The 26136-nt window shown below is 42.6% G+C and overlaps 1 protein-coding gene across 1 annotated transcript; it reads left to right on the forward strand.

Annotated features, from left to right (window-relative positions):
* The first annotated feature begins 376 nt into the window (after window positions 1-376).
* Window positions 377-25012, forward strand: LOC143301855 (uncharacterized). Its single transcript, XM_076616271.1, has 10 exons — window positions 377-739; window positions 7398-7631; window positions 9203-9292; window positions 11049-11126; window positions 12740-13061; window positions 13388-13530; window positions 15429-15507; window positions 17673-17768; window positions 19732-19843; window positions 24408-25012. The coding sequence occupies exons 1-10, from the start codon at window positions 390-392 to the stop codon at window positions 24896-24898; spliced, it is 1995 nt and encodes a 664-aa protein (XP_076472386.1). The 5' UTR covers window positions 377-389; the 3' UTR covers window positions 24899-25012.
* Window positions 25013-26136: the final 1124 nt, after the last annotated feature.

Here is a 26136-nt window from a genome sequence, read left to right on the forward strand (position 1 = left end):
ACATCAGATATAAAAATCATTGGCCACGAATGAATCATCGATATTCTGGTCCGCCAGCTCATACTGTCAAGTTGAACCGGGCCCGTGCAGACAGCTCGGAGTGCCGGAAAGCTGCACTCTTCAATACCCATTACAAAGCTTAACATCGTGAAGTTGAAAAGAACAAAGATTGGCAATTTATTCTTTGCTTGACGATCTTGACTATTAACATCAACATCAAAACAGATGATAAAAGTCTAAAGCATGATTTGAAAATCGAAACGCATTTCCAGTATATGCACTTTTAGTAAAGTCCTGTAAATAGATACTAATACATGCACATTGACTTCCGGTGGTGAAACGAGGATTTTAAAAGCTCAAAGCCCACGTCGGAAGTGGATGAAGACAACATGTGGAAAAACTGGTTTTCGTTTCTGAAACAGGACGGAAAACAGGAAGATTCATCTGGAAGACCATCAGCAGGTCAGCGAAAGGGGAAAGAAAATGGAGGCAAAAATGACAGGTGTGGAGGAATCGGAGATGGCAATGGAAGATCGACCGAAAGACAGCGAATTCGTGGATCGGTTCCGCGGTCGACATTCACGAGAAGCGGCGGCTCGGCGGAATATCATGGTTCTGCAGATGACTCGGTCCGGTCATCAAATCCTGTGACGAATCCCTCAGGACACTCGCTTCTGACGACGCCTTTGTTGCCCAAGATCAAACGTGTCATTGAGCTGAACGAAAGTTTCGGTGGCGGGTGAGTGGATGCAGCAGTGGCAGAGAATAAAGTAAAAGTATATGAAACACACTTTTCCATGAGGTTGTTACAGCCGAGTTGTTGGACTACTTCAGTTTAGTTTAGGTCCAAACTGGCCTCCTACCTGTGACTCAACAAAGTAAATTTTCAACCCCTCTCCCTCCAACCCTTCTGTTTCTTTAGTTTGATGACGTTCGCCCAGGGAACAGAAATCTCGTTTTTGTTTGTGGTTATATTTGTCGGTTAAAGTGCTCCAATTAACACAAAAATTGACAGATTTGTAGAATATAACACAAGAAATGCACCCAGCTCGGTGTTTTCTACTGTGCAAAGAATATTTCTTGGATAATCGCTATGTGTTCTTGTGGTGCTTCTACATGTGACTAACAAAAATGGCGGATTAAAAAATCGTCCTATTAACGATCTGTGTTAACCTTCCCTGTGAATTATCTCTACCAACCTACTATCGAAGACAAGAGATATAAGGTAAGACTGCTTTCATTGAGGTTTATTCTTGGTTATTTTTGAATCATGGGGGGTCGTAGAGGAGGCAGGGGAGGTGGCTCCAAAAACAACAGGCAGGGAACCACAGGCGCAGGATGGAAGAAAAGTGAAAGTAGTTTAAATTCATCAAGAAGAGAGTCTCGTAGCAATGACAAAGCATAGGCGGCGTTTCCATGCATTGGATGTAAACAAAATGTTGATGGTGAAGATTGCATAGAATGCTATGATTCGTATGAATGCAAGAATTGGATGCACCAAGCTTGCACATCTCTCTCAGATGAGGCATTTGATATTCTATGCGATAGCCAAGCCTCTGAGGCTGGCATTGATTGGGTTTGTGAGGAATGTCGAGCAGGTAAAAGTAAACTCAAAGCAGAAGTGGCTGTTGATGACAAGCTAGACATGATTCTCAGACTTTTTGAATCGGTTGATGCTCGACTTCAGCGTCTTGAAGAAAATTGCTCAGGAGCAGCCATAGAAAAAAAAGATAGAGGAGGTGGTGGAGAGGAAGGTAAATGAACTGTGGGATGAAAAGGTAGAGAGAGACAAGAGAGAGCTAAATTTGATTATTACCAACATTCCGGAGAGCAAAGCAGAAGACGCTGAGGAGAGAAAGAACCATGATTGCATAGAGGTAACCAGTAAAGTCCTGACGAAAATCTATCCGAATATGGAGAGAAAGGATATCATTGACGAACAAGTGCGACTCGGACGAGTCAACTTGGGGACTAGACCAAGGCTTTTGCGTGTGAAAGTTAAATCTTCTGAGATCAAAACAGAGATCCTCTGCAAAGCATGCAAAATAAACGAGGGGGTGGAAGAGAAAAACAGGATCTACATAAATTCCGACTACACTCCCATCCAACGAAAGAAAAACAAAGAGCATCGAGATGAGCTCAAGGCTCGCATCGAAAAGGGTGAGAAGAACATAGGAATCCGCAGGGGTGAGATTGTCGAGGTCACCTGGGCCCAGCAGAAGCTGGACCGGGATGAAGCCTGATAACATACCCATTCAAAAAATGAAAATAGATTTAGCCTTTTTAACCATTCAGCTCAACCAAATATCTTGCGTACAGTCCTGTACACAAATTCTGATAATGGTCTCCTTAACAAGAAAAATGAACTACTTGCTTTAATGGATGATATAAAACCCAGTATAATAGCAATCACGGAAGCTAAAGCTAAAAATCAAAAAGATTTCAATTATTCCGAATATGAAATTCCAGGTTTTGATCTTTTCCACAATCAGAATCCAAAAAGAGCTGTTGTTTTGTACATAAAAGAGAGTATGAATGCGAAAGAATGTAGTTTAATGAACGATACAGATTTTGAAGAGTGTATGTTTGTTGATCTTGTAAGCGGAGATGGACAAAAAACCTTGTTTGGTTGTGTATATAGAAGCCCAAACAGTACCAAAGATAATGAAGATAGACTATTTGAACTCTTGCATAGAGATTGCCTACATAAATATGACTGTGTCTGCATAGTAGGAGATTTTAATTACCCAAATGTAGATTGGACAGGAGGGTGGACTGGTGAAGGTGATGACAAATTTAGAGAATGCACACGAAATGCATTTTTATACCAAATGGTAAATAAACCCACAAGAAGAAGAAAAGGGCAAAAAGCTAACATACTCGATTTGGTTCTTGTAAACAATGAACAAATAGTTTCGGACATTGAACATTTGTCCCCATTGGGTAAAAGTGACCATGAAGTTCTTGCCTTCTGTCTATATATTGCAGACCAAAAATGTAATGAAAAGAAAGAGGAGATGAAGTATAATATGAACAAAGCAAATTACAATAATATGAGATTGGACATAAAATCCATAGATTGGAATTGCCTATATGACAAGGGTGTAAATGAAATATTAAAAAGGAATTACACTCAACCATAAATAAAAACATTCCTAAAATGAGATACATCAAACGAGAGAAATATAAACCCATGTGGCTCGATAAAAAAAAGCTATGTGGATTATCAAAAAGAAATATAACTTATACCAGAGATTTTTTAATACAAAAAATGGTAAAGATTATCAAAAATATATTGAAACAAGAAACCTATGTAACAAACAGATCAAAAGTGCAACTAAAGAATTTGAGAAAAAGCTCTCTAAAGATGTCAAATCTAATCAAAAAGGCTTTTGGAAATATGTCCAAACTAAAACTAAATCAAAAATTGGAATAAGCCCCCTAATTGACAAGGATGGCACGAAATCTGTAAGTGACAAAGAAAAAGCCAATACTCTTAACAGTTTCTTCTCAAGTGTTTTTACAAAGGAGAAAGTTGATAACATACCAAATCTGGACCCTGGATCAAGATCAAATGGCAAAATGGTAACTGACATTAAAATTACAAGTGAATCTGTAAAACAAAAGTTGAAAAAACTAAATCCAAATAAAGCTCATGGCCCAGATGCAGTACCAGCAAGGATTCTGAAAGAGTTAAGTGAAGAGCTAGCAGAACCGCTAAGCATATTGTTTAATAAATCAGTTGAACAAATGGTAATAGCAGATGACTGGAAGATGGCTACTGTAATGCCAATATTTAAAAAAGGTACAAGAACTGACCCTGGAAACTATAGACCTGTTAGTTTGACTTGTATTACATGTAAAATTCTGGAATCATATGTAAGAGATACTATTGTTGATCATATGACAGAAAATTGTTTGTATGCGGAATGCCAACACGGATTTCGGAAACACAGATCATGTGTAACTCAGTTACTAGAACAGTAGAAGTCATGGAAGACTTCACACGAATGATAAACAGGGGCGAAGATACTGATGTGCTTTACTTAGACTTTAAGAAAGCATTTGATTCTGTGCCACACCAGAGATTATTAAAAAAGATAGAATCTGAATGGAATATCAGGAAAAGTATTAAATTGGACTAGGGATTTTCTCACTAACCGAAAACAAAGAGTTAAGGTGGGAAATAGTTATTCAGAGGAAGCAATGGTCCTTAGTGGAATTCCACAGGGTAGTATTTTAGGACCCATACTTTTTACATTATTCATAAATGACTTGCCTCAAACAGTGTCAAGTGTATGTAAAATTTTTGCAGATGACACTATACTTTACTGTTCACCAAGTTCATGACATATAATGCAAAATGACATTGACTCCTTGATAGAATGGTCTGAAAAATGGAACTTATACTTTAATGCTTCCAAATGCAAAGTATTACACATTGGTCGAACAAACCCAAAACATAACTATGTAATGAAAAACGACAAAGGAATAACCAATATTGTGAAATGTGAAGAGGAGAAAGACTTAGGGGTGACGTTTGATAAAGACTTACTGTTTGACAGACATATTAACCAAGCTGTTAACAAGGCAAATCAAAGGCTGGGTATTATTAAACGTACTTTTTCGTTTATTGATAAGGATATTTTTCTCTGACTTTATAAAGCTCTTGTAAGACCTCTCTTGGAGTATGGTCTCCCTGCCTGGTGTCCTAGACTAATACGTCAATCAGTTACTATTGAAAGAGTGCAAAGACATGCTACTAAACTGGTGCATGAAATTAAGGATTTGTCTTACGAAGAAAGACTGAAATTCCTAAAATTACCCTCAATGAAAGCAAGACGAAAAAGAGGAGATTTGATTCAAGCCTATAAGATCTGTAATGGTATAGACAATATTAAAAAAGATCACTTCTTTGATTCACCGCCAGATACTAATATGGAAGCAAGAAACAGTGTTGATAAAATTTGTAAACAGAGACATAACAACAACACAAGGAAATTTGCTTTCAGTTATAGGGTTACTAACGACTGGAACAAACTAACCACTAACATGAAGTATGCTTCCAATACCAACAACTTCAAGAACCTTATCAATAATCACAAAATTTTAAAAGACATCTGGTTTGACTTTGATGGTCCAAGATAATTGTAACTGGGTCTACTTAGACTGAGACAAGACCGAAAACGACATAGCACAAAGAAGGCCGTGAGGCCTTGTGCTAATCATAAATGAGACGGGGCGTAAAAAGCCGTGAGGCTACGATGATCAACATCAGCCCCTAACCTGAACCTGAACCTGAACCTGAAGGACTAACCCTCACCCCTCCCCTTCTTTCAGCAACCCTCCCCATACCCTGCAACCCCACCTCCCTCCTTTTTTACCAGTGGTAAGTAACGTTGTGGAAAGCAGAGTATTCGTGGAGACCACAACGGTTGCCAGATTGGCCTTTTTGGAGATGTGAACACACTGCCCCTACCTCCCCCCACCACTCCTCTCACTACAGCAACCTCTCACAAAATGACAGTTTCATCAGCATACTGCTGTTGGTCATCACGTGGAAGAAGTAGTTTGATTTCATTCATGGCCACGTGTAATCTTTCGCCAGTGAAATAGGTCGTTTTTATTTAAAAAAAAAAAAAAAAAAAAAAAAAAAAAATCTGAGGACAGGGTGTGTGTATGCATGCTGTGTGATGAATACAGGATCTTTTATCTTATGCAAACATGTGTATTAGCCCCCTGATTGTTTGATATACTGTAGACACACAAAAGGAATTAAATTAATTTGTTTTCTTAAGGCACTTACTAGCACTGTAGCTGGTCTGGACTCTTGTTCACATAGGAAAATGTAGAACTAGAAGACTAATCAGTAATAGATCTCCACATTTACCCAGGTGCTGACACCTGCTATCCAGTCTTTGAAACAAAAAAGTGGATTATTTTTATCATCAGGGCTTCATATACTTAAGTTGCTCAAGGTGGTGTGACTATGTTTGGACAAATCTCTATATACTACACAATATCTTATCTGATGAGCAGATGCCTGACTAGCAGTGTTACCTACCGTGCTTAGACCTTTTGGAAAAAAAGTAGATAAATGATTAATGAATAAGTAGATAAGCAAATAAGTAAGCAGATAATAATGATAATAACAACAATAATAGTAAAATTAAATAAACAAGTACATGTTAACCCTTAGCTGACCTATATGACGAGATAATTCGTCAGCGCAAGCATGTACGCTTCGCGGCCACAATGACAAGATAACTCGTCACAGTGATGAACTTTTGTAGGATGATTTGATTGAAAATAAAGAGAGCAATGAAGAGACTGGCCAAGATATGTCTATCAGTGAGTGATGCTGACTGTACAGCTGTAGCAGGCGACAGAAAGTGACCAAATTTTTAGCGGGGACACAGTGTGAGTAATTATCTTGGCACTCAGCCAACACTGTCTGATGAGAACTGGATGAAGTGACCATTTGTGAGAGGGATGAAGAGGAGGGGGGTGGAGACCAAGGGGGCGTGTGGCCCCACATCCATATTATCACTTGGAGAAGTCACAATACATTGTGTATCTGTCTCTTCTTTTTTTTTTTTAAAATTTTTATTGTGGTTGTACTAGTGTAATTTGTGTGTGCAGGTATTATCCATTTGTCCAGAAAATATGATATTTTAGTGCAAATTACCTGACTGATGTTTGTAATGAATAAGTTGAAAATGTGATGAAAAATAAAACACTAATTTCAAAGCAACAACATGTCACTGATAATACATAAAATGGGAAAACATCATGTGTTTTGTATTCTTTATTCATTTTCCTTTCAGAAAATATATACTTTTATGGGTCTTTCTCCAATAACAAAGAGCACAAAATTTTTTGAAAAAATATACCTGTTTTTTTTGTGAAAAAACCATGGCAAATACATTTCAGTTAAATCTTATTTTCCTGGCAGCGAAAGGGTTAGATAAACACACACATGCACACACACACACAAACACACACACACACACACACACACACAAGCACACACAGGAATAACATGTAACAATTTGCAGTCTCACAGACATGAAAATGACAAACAAATGTATACAGGACCAACGCTACACTGCACATAAAACTAAAAGCACACCAATCACAACATATTATCTTGCATACACATGCACACCAACACACACACACACACACACAATATATATATATATATATATATATATATATATATATATCACAACATTTTAATGTATGCTTAATATGATAATAAACATATGAATATATACATACCTGGAATGTATGCACTGCATGTTCTTAGAGCTGGTCTGGGCGCAAGTTTGAATAATGATAGTAATGATAAATTGCTTATAAATATAATAATATTTTATCTGATTATTTCTCAGGGCCAAGGGTTACTCCTCGCCTCTGGCATCGTCGCCCGGGGGCTCTCAGGTGAGGCGCTCCCACAGCCTGAACTATGGGCCGACCCACCCGACGCGATCCACACCCGGCCGTCTGCCCATTGTGCGACTGCAGCGACGGCCGTCCCTGCACCTCATCAGTGGCCGCAACGTTCAGAGCCCCAGCACTGTTAAGATTGCGGCCCCTGATCGCTCTTTGGTGCCGTCGTCGCCCAGGTGAACCTCCTCCTGTGTTGACGTGTTGTTGCAGCTTCACGTTCACTCGTGTGTACATGTACCAGTGGGGGTTTATTTATTGTGTGTATCGATGATTCTTTTTACCTGCCGCTTAGGTGACCTTACTCTGTTTTTGACGGTGTGTCTGCTGGGTGTGTTCTTGTTTTTTCATCCCGCACCGAACGCTGACTTGAAATTCGAGATGTTTATCGTGGTGTTTGATCTTCTGGATGTGCGTACACACAAAGGGGATTAAGGCACTTGTGGGATGGTAGCAGCAGGCCTGCACATGTAACATATGTTGTCTTGGGATATCGGAAGAACTTGTCACCCTTAACCCACCATGCACCACAACTGTGATTCGAACCCAGGATCCTTAGCTTGAAAGTCCAAGGCTTAATTCGTTGAGCCCCGTGCGTGAGCTTTGCTCTTGCATCAAAGTTCGTCCAATTAAAATGTTTTTTTTTACGTTCCTCCTTATGCATAAACCGCAAAGAAAGGGAGCTCCCTGTTTTAAAACGCGATCCTTCGGTGATTCTTCCTTTTCTTATTCAGCTCCATATGTCTGGAACACTTTACCTCACGATCTTTGCCGCTCTCCTTCATTTCAGTCTTTCAAAACTGGTCTGAAAACACATCTTTTTTAAATAGACCTTCCATACCTTTTCAGTTATAAGCCATGCAAACTCACTCTTTCTTTCATTGTGTGTGTGTGTGTGTGTGTGTGTGTGTGTAATTATGTAATATGTGTAGTCTCTGAATCTATTTTATATTATTGTGCGCTAAATCATTATTTTTCTTCTTTCTTTTGTGAGTTATTGCGCGTGCACATGTGTGTGTGTGTTTAATGTTTATTGTAAAGCGCTTTGAAGCTCTCTTTTAGGGAGGAAAGCGTTCAACAAATGTCCATTATTATTATTTTAACTTTAAGATACTACTCAGAAACTGGTAGAATAACTCAATAAGGAAACATGTAAGTAACTCAGACGCAGATTGTGTCTGGGCTTTAGTTGGCATTTCGCAGACTAGAGGATGTTGATTCCCAATGTGAATATGATATATATATATATTTTTTAAAATTCAGTTTCACACCTTAATGATAACCTTTTCAGTTTTGAAAAGGCCATTCATGAGATTTATTAGAAAGTTTAGTTCTTTTTTTAGGTTCTGTGTATGCTCCTTGCTCATTCTTGATGTTATCTTTTCTAATTTATCATTATTTTTTTCTTCTATTATTATTTTAAATTGGAAAGACAGTTAATTCTTTTAATGCAAAGTTAACTCCACTGTGTTCATGATAATTACTTGTTTAGTTGTTATGGCTAATATCAAATATGACTTTTTATCTGTATCAGATTATTGCATGTTTCTTAACATGGCAGATCTAATTTAGGTTTGTACTGCAGAATTAAATGATACAACTTTATTTTTCTTGTCCAGTTCACCTGTTTGAATTTTTTTTTTGGGCTGATATTTATTATTGTTCTTAGTAATGAAAAAAAAAAGTTGTTCTTAGTAATGAAAAAAAAAAATTGGTTGATTGTTTTGATTTTTGTTGTTGATGGTTGAAGGTTCCTGGTGACCCCATCACCCTCCACCTCACCTGAGAGGGGACAGGGGGTGGACACCCACACTGTGATTTCTGCCCTGAGGGAGAGGAGGTGAGAGACAGCGTTACCCTCTGTCTTTGATTGTACTGTATGGTAGGGCAGGTGTGTCTTCTTCTTCTGCGTTCACTCGTATGCACACGAGTGGGCTTTTACGTGTATGACCGTTTTTACCCCGCCATGTAGGCAGCCATACTCCGTTTTCGGGGGTGTGCATGCTGGGTATGTTCTTGTTTCCATAACCCACCGAACGCTGACATGGATTACAGGATCTTTAACGTGCGTATTTGATGTTCTGCTTGCATATACACACGAAGGGGGTTCAGGCACTGGCAGGTCTGCACATATGTTGATCTGGGAGATCGTAAAAATCTCCACCCTTTACCCGCAGGTGTGTCAAAAGTTAGGGGAGATGAGGTTGTCATCTGCAAGAAAGAAGAAAAAAAATTGTCACGAGTTGTGTGGCCACATACACGTGTACATTATGACGAGGGATAGATGCTCTCTTGCATGCATGCATGCACTGTGCAGGCTTGAAACTTCCAGTGTTAGTATACATGCTTGAAACTTACACGGTAATATACATTACATGTATGCTTGTGTAGGCTTTATTTTAATTAAAAAAAAAAGAAGAAGTATTTTTTATCATTTCATTTTATTCATTGATTGATCATTATCTTGACCTATGTTAATTTTCATTTTTTTGTACTCTCTCTCTCTCTCTTTCTATCTGTCCCCTTATATCTCTCTCCTCTTATTCTCCTCTATTTAGTGTTGTGAATGTCAAATTACCATTCATGTATCCATGACTATAATATGCATGCTGTACTAATATAATGATTCCCCCTTTGTTTATGTTACTGTTTCCCCTTCGAGGGCTGCATAAAAAAAAAGCATTCTTTTGCTTACTGTATTACCCTCGGGGAAAATAAAATTTATTCAATTCAGTTCATTTCTCTCTCTCCCTCTCTCTCTCTCTCTCTCTCTCTCACCCTCACAGACATGCACATATATGCAAACACACTCATGTAGACACTCACAGACACAAACACATGCACAGACACACCCATATACACACACACACCGACACACCTACACCCCCTCACCCCCCCCCCCCTTCCCACATACATTCCTTCTATCAGTTAGTTGATGAGCTGTCTGTTCTGTCTCTTCTGCCTTCTTCCCATCCTCTCTTTCTGTGAATGTGTAAGGTCTTAAATTCACATGAAGTAATTAATTAAAAAAGGAGAAGCAAATTTGTATATATATGTATATGTAAATAACGACATGACTGATACGATTACACTTTCGTCCTCCCTTTTTAGGTTTTACTTGTTTATGATTTAGATGAAACATTTTTTTTTTTATAGACACTGTATTGATTACACCCGATTCCTCTCGTCTTACGTATTTGATTATATTATAAATATTATTATTATTAGTAGTAGTATGTTTATGTATTTATCTGTTAGTATTATTTTTTATTTATTTATTTTATTTATTTATTTTATTTTTTGGGGGGTTATATTATTTTATTTTATTTTATTTATTTATTTATTTATTTATTCTCAAGGCCTGACTAAGCGCGTTGGGTTACGCTGCTGGTCAGGCATCTGCTTGGCAGATGTGGGGTCGCCTACGTATATGGATTTGACCGAACGCGGTGACGCCTCCTGGAGCTACTGATACTGATACTGATACGTATTTGACCAAGTACTGCATGAGTTGCATGGTATTGTTCACTGTTTTATTTTCATTCTTCGTTGACAGCACTTGGTGATGTACCACTTACTCACTGTCTGTCTAACAGCAGCAGGAAACGAAGCACACTGGCGTCAAGAGATGACGGCATGATGGAGGAGGAGTACACACAAATGGCAAAGAGGCGGTAAGTGCTGAAAACGGTTAATAAAGACAGCATGGCACCTTGGTACTTGAGACGCTGATAATGATAACAGTAACGATTTATTGAATGATATTGATACCTGTTCACGCATTTTTTTTCTTGGCCCCTTCCCCCACCCACCCCCTCTCCCCCTCACACACTCACTCACTCACACACCAAACTGTCCCCCCCAAAAAGAGAATATTTGTGTTATATTCTTACAAAGTATGACAGGATTAAAATGAGAATGATTTTGATGTCAGTAAATGATACATGATAATCATGATGATAATAATAGATTGTGCTTATATGGCGCAAACTCCCAATGTAATGGACTCAAAGCTTAAGAGCCATACATGAAGCAACACATATACAATAGTGTATAATAACATACCTCAGCACACGAAAAAACAACACATATTAGATACATGTGTATCTATCCACCAAGACAATACTACAAATTGCAGGTATGAACAGTCTCTCTCTCTATCTCTCTCTTTCTCTCTCACACACACACACACACACACACACATATTTAGACACAACAAAAATACCCTACACACGCACACGCGCACACATAAGCTCGGCACACACACACGCCCGCGCACACACAGACATCCACCCACAGACACACACACTACATAATGACTTCAGTAGAGGGCAAAGTGGGCTCATCACACCGAAAGGCATGTTTGAACAGATGGGTTTTCAAGTTTGTTTCGAAAGAGGACAATTTTGGTTAGTGGCAGGGTAATTCAATTCAATTCAATTCAAAATACTTTATTATCTGCTTCAACGAAAAACAGAAAATTTTCTTTAGGCTCACTTAAAATAAAATGCCCGTCAACAAAAATCAACGAGAAAAAAACAAACAACTGACACACCCTTCACTTATCACCATGCACACATCAATTATTATGTAAAAAGGAAAAACATGTGGATAAGATACTATTACATTATGATTCAGAGTGTAACAAGTGTGTGTGTGTTGCGTGTGTGTCCGTGCGTGTGCATGCATTGTTTTGTATCTTCTTCGTTTGTGGGCTGCAACTCCCACTTTCACTTGTATGTACATGAGTGGGCTCTTACGTATATGACCGTTTTTACCCTGCCATGTAGGCAGCCATTCTCTGTTTTCAGGGATGTTAATTGCTGGGTATGTTCTTGCTTCCATAACCCATTGAATGCTGACATGGGTTACAGGATCTTTAACGTGCATATTTGATCTTCTGCTTGCATATACACATGAAGGGGGGTTCAGGCACTAGCAGGTCTGCACATACGCTGATCTGGGAGATCGGGGAGAAAGTCTCCACCCTCTACCCCCATGCTGTGTTACTGAGATTCTTCTTCTTCGTTCGTGGGCTGCAGTTCCCACATTCACTCGTATGTATACGAGTGGGCTTTTGCATGCATGACCGTTTTTACCCCGCCATGTAGGCAGCCATACTCTGTTTTCGGGGGTGAAATTCAAACTCGGTGAGATTCGAACCCGGGTCCCTCAGATTGAAAGTCTAGCACTTTGATCACTTGGCTGTTGCGCCCGTCAGTGGCAGGGTAGGTATAATTCTCTCTGATTGTCTTTTGTTGTTTCCCCACCCCCACCCCCTCCTCAGGCGACAGGACAGCACCATGTCAACGTCGTCCTCCGTCTCCATGCCAACCATGCCGGACAAGTTACCCGACCTGTCGCGCCAGTCGGAGGGCTTCTCTCCCCTTCTCCAGCTCCAGCCGCTTAGCCTGAAGCGTCCGTCCTCGGCGCCGCGCCGCGGGTCTGTGGAGGAAGGCGGCGGGGGAGGGGAGGCGCTGCCCATGGCCAAGCGAGAGAAACGGCACAGCAACGGCCGCATCCTCAGCTCCCTCAGTTCCTACAAGAGGCCATCTGTTGAGGAGGGGGGTGCTGTGGCCACAGCCACAGCCACCTCCCGTGAGGAACAGGTAGATTTTGTGTGTGTGTGTGTGTGGGGGGGGGGGGGGTTCTGTGTGATTGTGGGTGTTGGTGAACTTTTTTTTCCCAATGATATTAATGGCAGCAATTTTCTTAAAAAAAAAAAAAAGGAGATAAAAAGAAGTTTTATACTGAATTTCTTCATGTGGATTGCGATGTTGACTTTTCTTTAAGTCTGCTATGTCTGTGATGTTTCAGTATTATTCTGCTGTTAATTAATTTACACCCAACAGCACAGATGACCAGAAACAATTCTGGCATAAAACTGGACAGTTAGGCCTTGCCGATGTTCTATAAGGATGACCTGTGATGTCAGCGCCAGGTGTCGGAGGCAGAAGTGCAGCAGAGTGCCCGCGTCAACAAGCGAACACGGCCGGACGCTGCCGGACCTGATGAGAGACTTCCTGCCACAAAGAGAGACAACCGGCATCAGGGGCCGGATGACCTTGACACCAGCAGGTAGAGTGAAGTCCCTTGTTTTTTTTTGTGTCATTTTTGTTTTTTTCTTGTTCATGGGCTGCTTGAATGTACGGGTGGGTTTTTACATGTATGTTTTTTTAATTTTTTTTTTTACCTTACCATGTAGGCAGCCGTACTCTTGTTTTTCGGGTTGTGCATGCTGGGTATGTTCTTGTTTCCATTACCCACCGAACACTGACGTGGATTGCAAATTCTTCAACATGCGTATTTTGATCTTCTGCACGCACAAGAACATGAAGAGGGTTCAGGCACTTGTTGGTTGTCACGTACATTGACCTGGGAGATTGGAAAAATCTCCACTCTTTATCCAACAGGTTTACCAAAACCTGGGATCGAACCCAGGAAACTCGGGTGAGAATCCAGTGTTTTAACCATAACCATTTGACCACCACTCCCATCAAGTCCCTTGGTGAGGGATGAGAATAATGATGATAGTGATAAAGATTATTTGCATTCATATAGCGCTGAATCTTGTGCAGAGACAAATCAAAGCCCTTTCTACCAGTCATTCACACACTTGCAGAATTTCTAAAGTGGGGAAACTGAAGACAAAGAAGGGGGGGGGGGGGGGAGTGGTGGAGTTGGAGAGGTGGGGGAGGGGAGGCTATCTTGGGAAGAGGTGGGTTGAAAGAGCTGAGTGCGGAGACCTGACGAAGCGAAAGAGGAAGTTCGTTTCTTCTTCTTCTTCTTCTTCTGCGTTCACTCGTATGCACACGAGTGGGCTTTTACGTGTATGACCGTTTTTACACCGCCATGTAGGCAGCCATACTCCGTTTTCAGGGGTGTGCATGCTGGGTGTGTTCTTGTTTCCATAACCCACCGAACGCTGACATGGATTACAGGATCTTTAACGTGCGTATTTGATCTTCTGCTTGCATATACACACGAAGGGGGTTCAGGCACTGGCAGGTCTGCACATATGTTGACCTGGGAGATCGTAAAAATCTCCACCCTTTACCCACCAGGCGCCGTCACCGTGATTCGAACCCGTGACCCTCAGATTGACAATCAATGTTTTAACCACTCGGCTGTTGCGCCCGTCGGAAGTTCATTTCAAATGTTAAGTCCATAGACAAAGAACGGCGGCCGACAGTGGAGTGTTTGAATCTGGGTATGTGCAAACACTGGATCCAAAGCCAGTTGTAGAGAGCGAGATGGGGAGCCACAGAGATAGGAAGAGGCAGGTTTGTGGAAACATTTATAACATAGAGATGAAATTGTGTTGGGCGGGTATGGTGTGGTATGCTATGACAACCATGTCCCTGTATGACCGTCAGAACAGCAGAGGAGACAGCTGCTTTTCCCAACGGTCTCGGTTATAATTTTATTATTGTGGAGAGTTACTCAGTGTGAAGTGTGCGCGCACACGCACACACACACACACACACATACATACACATACACACACACACAAACACGCACACACGTACACTCACGATCGTTTTCATCGAAGCTTGGTATCCTCTATGTATTGTCATCCGTACATAGTGTACCGACAGTTTAAAGCTTGGTCTTAAAACATATCTGCAGAAGTCTGCTTTCATGGAGGTGTAGGTGTTCGCGTGTGGTGTGATTTGGTGTGTGTGTGTGTGTCTGAGTGTGTGTGTCTGTATGTGGGTGTCTCTGTGTGTGTGTGTGTCTTTGTGTGTCTGTGTGCTTTGTCATGGACACATTGACATTCCATTCATCTCGCTTCTAAGTCATTACAGTGCCCTGTGTGATTGATTTATATTGCCTCCCTCCTCAGCGGCCCCCTCCCCATAGTGTTAATGCTTTGGGCCCCTACACTGAGGAGGTAGAGTGCATTATGTATGAATACACATTTTTTTCCCCATTATTATTAATATTTTTATATGAATTGTGCGACTTATTTTCAGGGAACCTCAGTCGTCAACGTCTAATGCTCCTGGCGAAACACAACCGAGAGTACCCCCGAAAGAAAAACAAGCCAGTCTGGTGAGTTGTAAGCTTTTGCTTGACTTGGAATGAATGGACTGAAAAAAAAGAAGAAAAAAATGACACATACACACACATAATTATGCACACACACTCTTCACACTTAATGTCTCCTTTAGTATATCACCTCCCTTCTGTTTTATGTATGTAGCTGCTTTTTTCCGACAGCCATCTAATTGATTGATTGGTTGATATGGATACTTATATAGCGCCTATCCTCGTTTGGAGACCAAACTCTAAGCACTTTACAAACACGGGGTCATTGTGCACAACAAGCTGCCTACCTGGGTAGAGCTGACTGACGGCTGCAGTTGGGTGCTCATCATTCGTTTCCTGTGTCATTCAATCAGACAAACATGGAACATTTAACATTTTATGTGTATGACCGTTTTGTTTATTTATCCTGCCATGTAGGCAGCCATACTCCGTTTTTGGGGGTGTGCATCCAGTTTATGTTCTTGTTTCCATAACCCATGGAACGCTGACATGGATTACAGGATCTTTAACACGCGTATTTGATCTTCTGTGTATGTATACACACGAAGGGGGTTCAGGCACTGGCAGGTCTGCACATATGTTGACCTGGGAGATTGGAAAAATCTCCACCCTTTACCCACTAGGCGTCACCAAGATTCGAACCTGGGACCCTCAGATTGAAAGTTCAACGCTGTTGCGGCTATTATATCTAATCTTCCATTCCTGCAACCTACGCACCAAGCGGCGAAGTCTCTTTTATTTTTTTGGTGTTGTTGTTCATTTCCTCTCCTCTGTCGTTCATTTGTTTGGACTTCTGTTGTCTCATGTTATTAAGAAGACGACGAAGACTGTGAGGCTGCAAGCCAATAGCTAGCTACTTCTGATTTCTCCAGCTTGTGCGGAGTAGTATTTTACACAGGACATGAAACAGACCCCCTGCTGGTGTTTGCACCAGTGGGTCACAGAAATTATGGAAGGGATTAACTCTTTCTCAACCCAGGGGAGTTTACAGCCTGGGCAAGATTCCATGCCATATTGATGTGAAAAAAAAAAATCAGCAAAAACGTAGTTTTTTTCTTCAGAATTACGTGTGGACTCTCCCAGAAATACTGTTGAATTTTTTTTTTTTTTTTTTGCTGCCCCATCATCTGCACTGTTTCAGTGGCATTACTCTCACGCTGCTCATTTAGATTCCCCCGTACACGGCCACACCCGGGTTCGTCCGTCACAGTTCCAGCGTCAGCAGTCCGCAGGGAACCATCGATATTGGGTCGCCAGGAGGCCACACACCAGAGGAGACCGTGCACTGCTGCTGAGTCACTTCGATGGTGTTCAGTGGTGCCTATTCTGATTTAACGTACTTAGGACACCACCTGCTAAGCCCCCTACTAACGACAATAATGGCTTAGTCGCGGAGCCAGACTGAGTGAGCGTCCCTCCCAGAGTGGAGACCGCCACCACGCCCCTCAAACAACAGCCCCCCCATGAATCTGCTGACACTGAAAACATTGACAGGACTCACCCCAAGCACAGAAGTGGAGGGGTATTGAAACTGAGGTCACCATGAGAGCAGGGCATGAAAGGCCACAGACTTTGAGACTGTTTTGTTTATATTGATGATGATGAAGGAGGAGGATGATGATGACGATGACAATGTTGCTATGGAGGTTCATTTTGGTTTGGGACTGTGTGACAAGGCTGTACTCTATGCTTTCTGTCATAATGATGTCCCAGCGTTAACCAGGCTGGAGAGATACAGACACTTGTAGTGTTGGTCAGGTAATGAGAGCGACACACCCAAAGACGCATCCTTGAAGTGGACAACACTCGACTGTGTGGTTCCAGTCTCCCCATTTAAGGCCCACAGCACACTCAACTCTGGGTAGGAGCCGGCCACGGGCCGAAAAACCCACCTCCACTGGGATTCAAACCCGCGTCCTCCCAGCTGTCAGTCTGCGACGCTAACCACTTTGCCACAGCAGCTGGTATAATACTGTTGATCCCTTTTCTTGCAGTTTATGCAAATTATAATTTGGAATGTGAAAACTGTTCTGATTATATGGAATTTTGACACTAGAGCAATACAGACAATGCTTGGGTGCAGGACTGAATACGTTAAACATAATTTCAGGAACAAATTATCCTCGTTTTGCCAACAGCAGCTGATGTGTGATTCTGGAATATTTTAGGACGCCCGCGCGTCGACGCCGCAGAAGAAGGCGTTGAAGGACAGGTTGGAGCAAAAGGCGACCCAGAGGAGTGGGCTACGACAGCGGGCACCTGTGGTGAGAGAGAGAGAGAGAGAGCGTCTTGTGGTGTTTGTTTGGGTTGTTATGTTGCTGTTATGTCCCTTTTGTGGTGAGCTTCTTTGTGTGGTTTGTTTGGGTTGTTATGTTGCTGTTATGTTCCTTTTGTGGTGAGCTTCTTTGTGTGTGTGTTTTTTTTGTTTTGTTTGGGTTGTTATGTTGCTGTTATGTTTCTTTTGTGGTGAGCTTCTTTGTGTTTTTTGTTGTTGTTGTTGATATACTTATGTTCCTTTTGTGGTGAGCTTCTTTGTGTGGTTTGTTTGGGTTGTTATGTTGTTGTTATGTTCCTTTTGTGGTGAGCTTCTTTGTGTGGTTTGTTTGGGTTGTTGTGTTGCTGTTATGTTCCTTTTGTGATGAGCATCTTTGTGTGCTTTGTGTGGGTTGTTATGTTGCTGTTATGTTTCTTTTGTGGTGAGCTTCTTTGTGTTTTTTGTTGTTGTTGTTGATATACTTATGTTCCTTTTGTGGTGAGCTTCTTTGTGTGGTTTGTGTGGGTTGTTATGTTGTTGTTATGTTCCTTTTGTGGTGAGCTTCTTTGTGTGGTTCGTATGGGTTGTTATGTTGTTGTTATGTTCCTTTTGTGGTGAGCTGCTTTGTGTGGTTTGTTTGGGTTGTTGTTTTGCTGTTATGTTCCTTTTGTGGCGAGAGAGAGCTTCTTGTGGTGTTTGGGTTGTTATGTTGCTGTTATGTTCCTTTTGTGGTGAGCTTCTTTGTGTGGTTCGTATGGGTTGTTATGTTGCTGTTATGTTCCTTTTATGGTGAGCTTCTTCGTGTTTTTTGTTGTTGTTGTTGATATACTTATGTTCCTTTTGTGATGAGCATCTTTGTGTGGTTTGTTTGGGTTGTTATGTTGTTATGTTCCTTTTGTGGTGAGTTTTTGTGGTTTGGGTTGTTATGTTGCTGTTATGTTCCTTTTGTGGTGAGCTTCTTTGGTTTATTTTTTTTTCTTATGTTGCTGCTGTTTCTGTGGTGTGATATCCAGCACCAATGCTGCTCGAAGCGCCTTACATCATAGTTGACTATAAACATATTAACTGCTATATGACAATGGAAAACATCCAGTGTGTTCATATGAATGCAAAAGCACACTTAAAGATTATAAAAGCTATGAAGTAAATATGGCTTAGATTAAAACAAAATGCATTTCATAGAACACACACAACCCAACACAACGGATACAACACAACATGACACAACTCAGCACAACACAACACAACAGATACAACACAACATGACATAACACAACACAAAACAACACAACAGATACAACACAACAGAACACAACCCAACACAGTAGACCAATAGAAAACAACAGATAAACACAACAGAAATCGAAACAACACAGTTGTGTGTGTGTGTGTGTGTGTGACACTGGATGTGTGTGTGTGTGTGTGTGATACTGGATGTGTGTGTGTGTGTGTGTGTGTGTGTGACACTGGATGTGTGTGTGTGTGTGTGTGTGTGTGTGTGTGTGTGTGACACTGGATGTGTGTGTGTGTGACATGTGGGTGTGAACACTTACACGTGTTTGGAGCGGGGGAGTGAAATCAAAATGTGACTATACTTGGGGTAGGGGGATGAGGTGGTGGAATTTGAATGGGCGTTTGTGTGCATGCATGGGGGTTGGGGGGGGTGGGGGATACATGTCTGCGAGTATGTCACTATGTGTGTGTGTTAAAACATTTTTTGAGATATTGATATTGTTGGAATTTGGTCAATTGATTTGTTAAATATGTTGTTCTTTTTAAATTCATATCATTGGTGTTTTTTTTTTCTTTTTTCTCAAATTTGATTTTCTTTGTGTTGCTTGGTTAATATTGATTCAAATGGTTGCTAAAATGTCAGTATAACAAAAAGTTAATCTGACAATAAATGGTTTCAGTCAGTGTGTGATGCTGGGTGTGTGTGTGTGTGTGTGTGTGTGTGTGTGTGTGTGTGTCAGGTACGCCCCGTGGCAGTGGCCAGCCCAGCAGACCTGGAGTCTGACAGAAGAGCGGAGGAGACGATGCGTGTTCAGGCGATGCTGGCCTTTCTGGACGATGATGAAGAGCACGGTGAGCCTGCAGCACGTTTTCCCTGATCCAGGGCACGCATATAGATATGAGAAGTGTGTGTGTCTCCTTCATAGTGTGCCTTGCCGCCTATCAGTGTTAGGTCGCCAGGAGGTCACACACCAGAGGAGACCCTGCGCTGCGGCAGAGTCAGGTTCTCTTTCCTTGTGGTCTCTGTCTGGAAAGCCTTTGCGTCTCTTAACACTTATCTCTCTGATTGTCAGGGTAATGCATCACAGTGGCCTAGAGGTAACGCGTTTGCCTAGGAAGCGAGAGAATCTGTGCGCTGTGGTTGGAAACCCATAGTTGCCGGTACTTACTCCCTCCCCCCCCCCCCGCCCGCCCCCCTCCTCCACTAGAGGGTGGTCTGGACGCTAGTCATTTGGATTAGACAATAAATCGAGGTCCCGTGTGCAGCTTGCACTTAGTGTAGGAAAAAGAATCCACGGCAACAAAAGGGTTGTCCCTGGCAAAATTCTGTTGAGAAATTCACTTAGAAATTTAAAAAAATAAAAATTTTGCAGGTAGAAAAAATTGCAAAGAAAAAAAAAAGTGGGTGGTGTTTAGTTCAGTTTAGTAATGCACGTCCCTGGGGAGAGCAGCCTGAATTATACACAGAGAAATCTGTTGTGACAAAAATGAGTAGTACAATAGGATACAGTACAATACAAAGCGAAATAAAGGATTTGAAAATAAAAACTGAAAAGGTCACCACAATGCCAACAAGGATGTTTGTACAGCAGCGGAAGCACTCCCACCCATGCCATAATTATTCAATTCCCACACTTCTAAGTAAGCTTTACCATGATAGAAGATATGTCCTATCTCAGAGTCAAAAGTTACAACTTACTTTGCATGTTTTGATGGTTTCACATCAACTTCTCCTCAGCATGGCTTGTACAAGGAAGTTTTTGGGTCTGTAGAGGAAGGTGACAGAATGGTTGAGATGCTTATCTGCAAACACAGTGTCTGTGAGGGCCTGGGTTCAAATCCCGCTCTCACCGTTTCTCCCGTTTGATTAAAAAAAATCAAACTGAGCGTCGTAGTCATTCGGGTGAGGCAATAAACCAAGGTCCCATGTGCAGCATGCACTTGGCGCATTGAGAAAGAACCCATGGCAGCGTTAAGTGTTGTCCACTGGCAAAATTCTGTAGAAGATAGCCACTCAGATAGGTGACACTTTGCATGCACTCAAGGCCTGACCAAGCGCGTTGGGTTGTGCTGGTGGTGGTCACGCATTTGCCTAGCAGATGTGGTGTGGTGCGGCGTACATGGATTCGTCCGAGCGCAGTGATGCCGCATGGGAAAAGTGAAAGTGCTGTGAGGGTACCGAGTTCACAGCTGCATCAATGTCACCTGGCCACAGGTAGGTGCAGTGATGGCCATGTGGAGTGATGGCCTGGAGGTAACGCGTCCGCCTAGGAAGCGAGAGAATCTGAGCGTGCTGGTTCGAATCACGGCTCAGCCGCCAGTATTTTCTCCCCCTCCACTAGCCCTTGAGTGGTGGTCTGGATGCTTGTCATTCGGATGAGACGATAAATGGAGGTCCCGTGTGCAGCATGCACTTAGGGCACATAAAAGAACCCACGGCAACAAAAGGGTTGTTCCTGGCAAAATTCTGTAGAAAAATCCGCTTTGATAGGAAAAACAAATAAAACTGCACGCAGGGGAAAAAAAAAAAAAGGGGATGGCGCTGTAGTATAGTGACGCACTCTCCCTGGGGAGAGCAGCCCAAATTTCACACAATCTGTTGTGATGAAAAGAAATACAAATGCAAATACAAATACAGTATTGCAGCAGTCTAACCAACCTTCAGGCTTTCCTGTACTGAGGATGAGGGGTAGTTGGCTTGTTGGTTTGCTGCCAGTTTTTGTTTTTCTGTTATTTGGCTCAAAGCTACACCATGCTACAGTTTTTGTTTTTCTGTTATTTGGCTCAAAGCTACACTGTACTACAAGTTTTGTTTGTTTTTCTGTTATGTGGCTCTAAGCTACACCATGCTACAGTTTTTGTTTTTCTGTTATTTGGCTCTAAGATACACTATGCTACAAGTTTTGTTTTTCTGTTCTTTAGCTCTAAGCTACACTATGCTACAAATTTTGTTTTTCTGTTCTTTAGCTCTAAGCTACACTATGCTACAAGTTTTGTTTTTCTGTTATTTGGCCCAAAGCTACACCATGCTAAAAGTTTTTGTTTTTCTGTTATTTGGCTCTAAGCTACACTATGCTACAAGTTTTGTTTTTCTGTTATTTAGCACTAAGCTACACCATGCTACAAGTTTTTGTTTTTCTGTTATTTGGCTCAAAGCTACACTATACTACAAGTTTTGTTTTTCTGTTATTTGGCACTAAGCTACACTATACTACAAATTTTGTTTTTCTGTTATTTGGCTCTAAGCTACACGCTGCTACAAGTTTTTGTTTTTCTGTTCTTTAGCTCTAAGCTACACTATGCTACAAATTTTGTTTTTCTGTTATTTGGCTCAAAGCTACTCCATGCTACAGTTTTTGTTTTTCTGTTATTTGGCTCTAAGCTACACGCTGCTACAGTTTTTGTTTTTCTGTTATTTGGCTCTAAGCTACACGCTGCTACAGTTTTTGTTTTTCTGTTATTTGGCTCTAAGCTACACTATGCTACAAGTTTTTGTTTTTCTGTTATTTGGCTCAAAGCTACACTATACTACAAGTTTTGTTTTTCTGTTATTTGGCACTAAGCTACACTATACTACAAATTTTGTTTTTCTGTTATTTGGCTCTAAGCTACACGCTGCTACAAGTTTTTGTTTTTCTGTTCTTTAGCTCTAAGCTACACTATGCTACAAATTTTGTTTTTCTGTTATTTGGCTCAAAGCTACTCCATGCTACAGTTTTTGTTTTTCTGTTATTTGGCTCTAAGCTACACGCTGCTACAGTTTTTGTTTTTCTGTTATTTGGCTCTAAGCTACACGCTGCTACAGTTTTTGTTTTTCTGTTATTTGGCTCTAAGCTACACTATGCTACAAGTTTTTGTTTTTCTGTTATTTGGCTCTAAGCTACACGCTGCTACAGTTTTTGTTTTTCTGTTATTTGGCTCTAAGCTACACTATGCTACAAATTTTGTTTTTCTGTTATTTGGCTCTAAGCTACACCATGCTACAAGTTTTTGTTTTTCTGTTATTTGGCTCTAAGCTACACTATGCTACAAGTTTTTGTTTTTCTGTTATTTGGCTCTAAGCTACACTGTACTGCAAATTTTGTTTTTCTGTTATTTGGCTCTAAGCTACACTGTACTACAAATTTTGTTTTTCTGTTATTTGGCTCTAAGCTACACTATACTACAAGTTTTGTTTTTCTGTTATTTGGCTCTAAGCTACACTGTACTACAAATTTTGTTTTTCTGTTATTTGGCTCTAAGCTACACCATGCTACAGTTTTTGTTTTTCTGTTATTTGGCTGAAAACTATACCATGCTACAAGTTTTGTTTTTCTGTTATTTGGCACCAAGGTACACTGTACTACAAGTTTTTTTTCTGTTATTTGGCACTAAGCTACACCACGCTACAAGTTTTCTGTTATTTGGCACTAAGCTACACCACGCTACAAGTTTTCTGTTATTTGGCACTAAGCTACGCCACGCTACAAGTTTTCTGTTATTTGGCACTAAGCTAGACTATGCTACAAGTTTTGTTTTTCTGTTATTTGCCAGTTAGCTTCACCATGCCACAAGCTTTATTTTCTCTATGATTTGGCACTAAGCTTCACAATGTGTGGTTCTTTCTCTCCCTGTCTCTCTCTCTGTCTCTCTCTCTGTCTCTCTCTCTCACCTGATCTTAAAGTAAGTTTTTCTTGCCTTTTTCTGTATGGACTGCAGTCAGCAGCGCAGGGTCTCCTCTGGTATGAGGCCTTACAGTGACCTAACAGTGTGATGGCTCCCTGAGGACTGCTGTCACCGTGATGTAGGAGATGGGTGTGGCTGTGTATGGGGAGCGAGAGTGATGCAACTGAGAGTGTGGAATTTTTTTTTCTTTTTTTTTTCGAAAAGTGAATTTATATAGCGCTTCTTCTAAGAATAGGGTTCTAGGCGCTTTGCAAAAGCAGGTGGACACACTCAAGCTTGCACACACACACACACACACACACACACACAAACACAGAGATAAGAAGTGCACAGTGAGAACAGCAGAGATAAAGAAATGATTCTCACTCATTGCATACTCTTCTCTCTCCCGATCTCTGTTGGACCTTTCTTTTTTTTTTTTTTTTTCTTTTTTTTTTGCTGCTCCATCACCTGCACTGTTTAGTGCCATATTACTCCCATGGCGTTCGTTTGGAATCTTCCTCACACAGCCACACCTGGGTTAGTCTGTCATAGTCTCCTTGCGACCTAGGGACGTATCAGTGTTAGGTCTCCAGGAGGTCACACACCAGAGGAGACCCTGCCCTGCGTTGCAGCACAGAGTCAGGTTCTCTTTTTGTGTGGTCTGTCTGGAAGGAATTTTGTGTCTCATTAACACGTGTCTCTCCAATACATCACAGTCGCTGCATCAACAAGTGTGCATCGTTTAAAAGAATTTTTTTTGGTCTTACAGATGCTTTTTCCAAGAGTACAGTCGCATCAAGCAGCACCACATCCACATCTGCCACTACTACCACCACCACCACCTCCACGCAGCCCCTACGGCCCCTCTCCTCAACAACAGCAGCAGTCTCCACCACCACCACCACCACCACCCCTTCCCTCAGTCAGCTCCTCAGCACCCCCCTGTCCACCTCCTCCCAGCCTGTCTCCACTCCCTCCCTCCTCCCCTCCCTCCTGACCACCAAAACTTCGGGTGGAGGTGCTGTGTCAACCCCTAGCTCCAGGTCAGCGTTGGCCACCAGTGTTGCAGGTCTGGCGCCATTGTCTGGAGGGACTGGATCTGTGGGCTTTGGTGGCAGCAGTGGAAAGCCTGTCAGTTCGACGGGTGGGGCAGGATCGCTAGGCAGCACCCCCTCTGCCCCGACGCTGAGTGCGGCTGCCGCTCTGGCATCGTTGTCTGGCGTGCAGCCAACGTCATCGTCGCTGTCGTCATCGTCATGACTTCCCCGAGTTCCATGTCCTCGATGGGGATTGCAGCCGGGTTGACGGCAGCTTCGACAACATTGACGTCATCAGGGGCCAGCACTGCAGCATCGCAGTACACTTTCAAGCCAGTGTTCGGTGCAGCTACTTCTCCGGCTGCTGCCTCCTCTGTTCAGGATGTGGGCAAACCTCAGCTGTCAGCTGGCTTCTCTCTGGGCGGTGTCTCTGCTGCCCCCGGTGCTCTGGCTGGTAGTTCTGCCACCACCACTGCCAACACCACCACCACCTCCGGGGGGTTTAATTTTGCAGCTGCTTTGGCCAGTCAGAGTTCTGGGTTGGTGCTGGGGGGTCCTGTAACGACCAAAACGACGACAGCGACGGTGCAGCCGCTTTCTTTTGGAGCGGGTGGCTCGTTGTCGGGTGCGACCTCTCAAGGTGCGGGGTTCAGTTTTGGAGGTGGGGGTGGTGCTGGTTCTGGCGGCACCGGCCTCTCCACAGCAGGGGGTTTCTCTCTGGGCGGGGGCAGCACGGTAACCACGGTGACCAGCGCCAGTGGGGGATTCAGTTTTGGGCAGGGGCTGAGCGCCCCTGTGGGTTCAGCTCCTCAGTCCTCCGGGGGTTTCGGTGCCCTTCCTGGGGCAACCCCCGTGGCATCCACCACCTCCTCTGCCTCTTCGCAGCCCTCAGGCGTGAGTTTTGGTGCATCGAGTGGCTTCACTGCTCCGACCCAATCTTCAGGCTTCAGTTTTGGAACTGCCCCCTCGGTAGTGTCCAGCACAGGGGGGCCGGCCCCGTTCAATTTCGGTAGCTTGAGTGCCACCACCACCACTACGGTGGCGGGCAGCAGTGGTGGTCTCCCCTTCGGTCAGTCACTGGTGACAGGGTCTCAGCCCAGCGTGTCTGCCGCCTTTGGTCAGTCCACCCAGCTGTCCACAGCTTTCAGCCTGGGGGGCCCCACGGCCGCTGCGGACGGAGGGAAAAATCTGCAGCCGAAGAAACTGTTTACCGCGTCTATGATAGGGGGTGTTGCACCGCCGGTGTCGTTGTCGTCGTCGGGAGGCTTCGGAGGGTTTGGTGTGGGGTCGACAGTTCCGTCTTTCGGGCAGGGTGCCACCACGGCCACCACAGCTACAGGTAGCAGCGGGTTTTCCTTCGGGGTGACTTCGGCGGCATCAGGGGGAGGAGGAGGAGGAGGTGGGCTGGGTTTTGGTCAGTCCTCAACCACTGCAGCCTCCGGGTTCTCGGCCCCCTCTGCC

This window comes from Babylonia areolata, chromosome 28 (assembly GCF_041734735.1).
Source record: "Babylonia areolata isolate BAREFJ2019XMU chromosome 28, ASM4173473v1, whole genome shotgun sequence".
Classification (NCBI taxonomy): domain Eukaryota; kingdom Metazoa; phylum Mollusca; class Gastropoda; order Neogastropoda; family Buccinidae; genus Babylonia; species Babylonia areolata.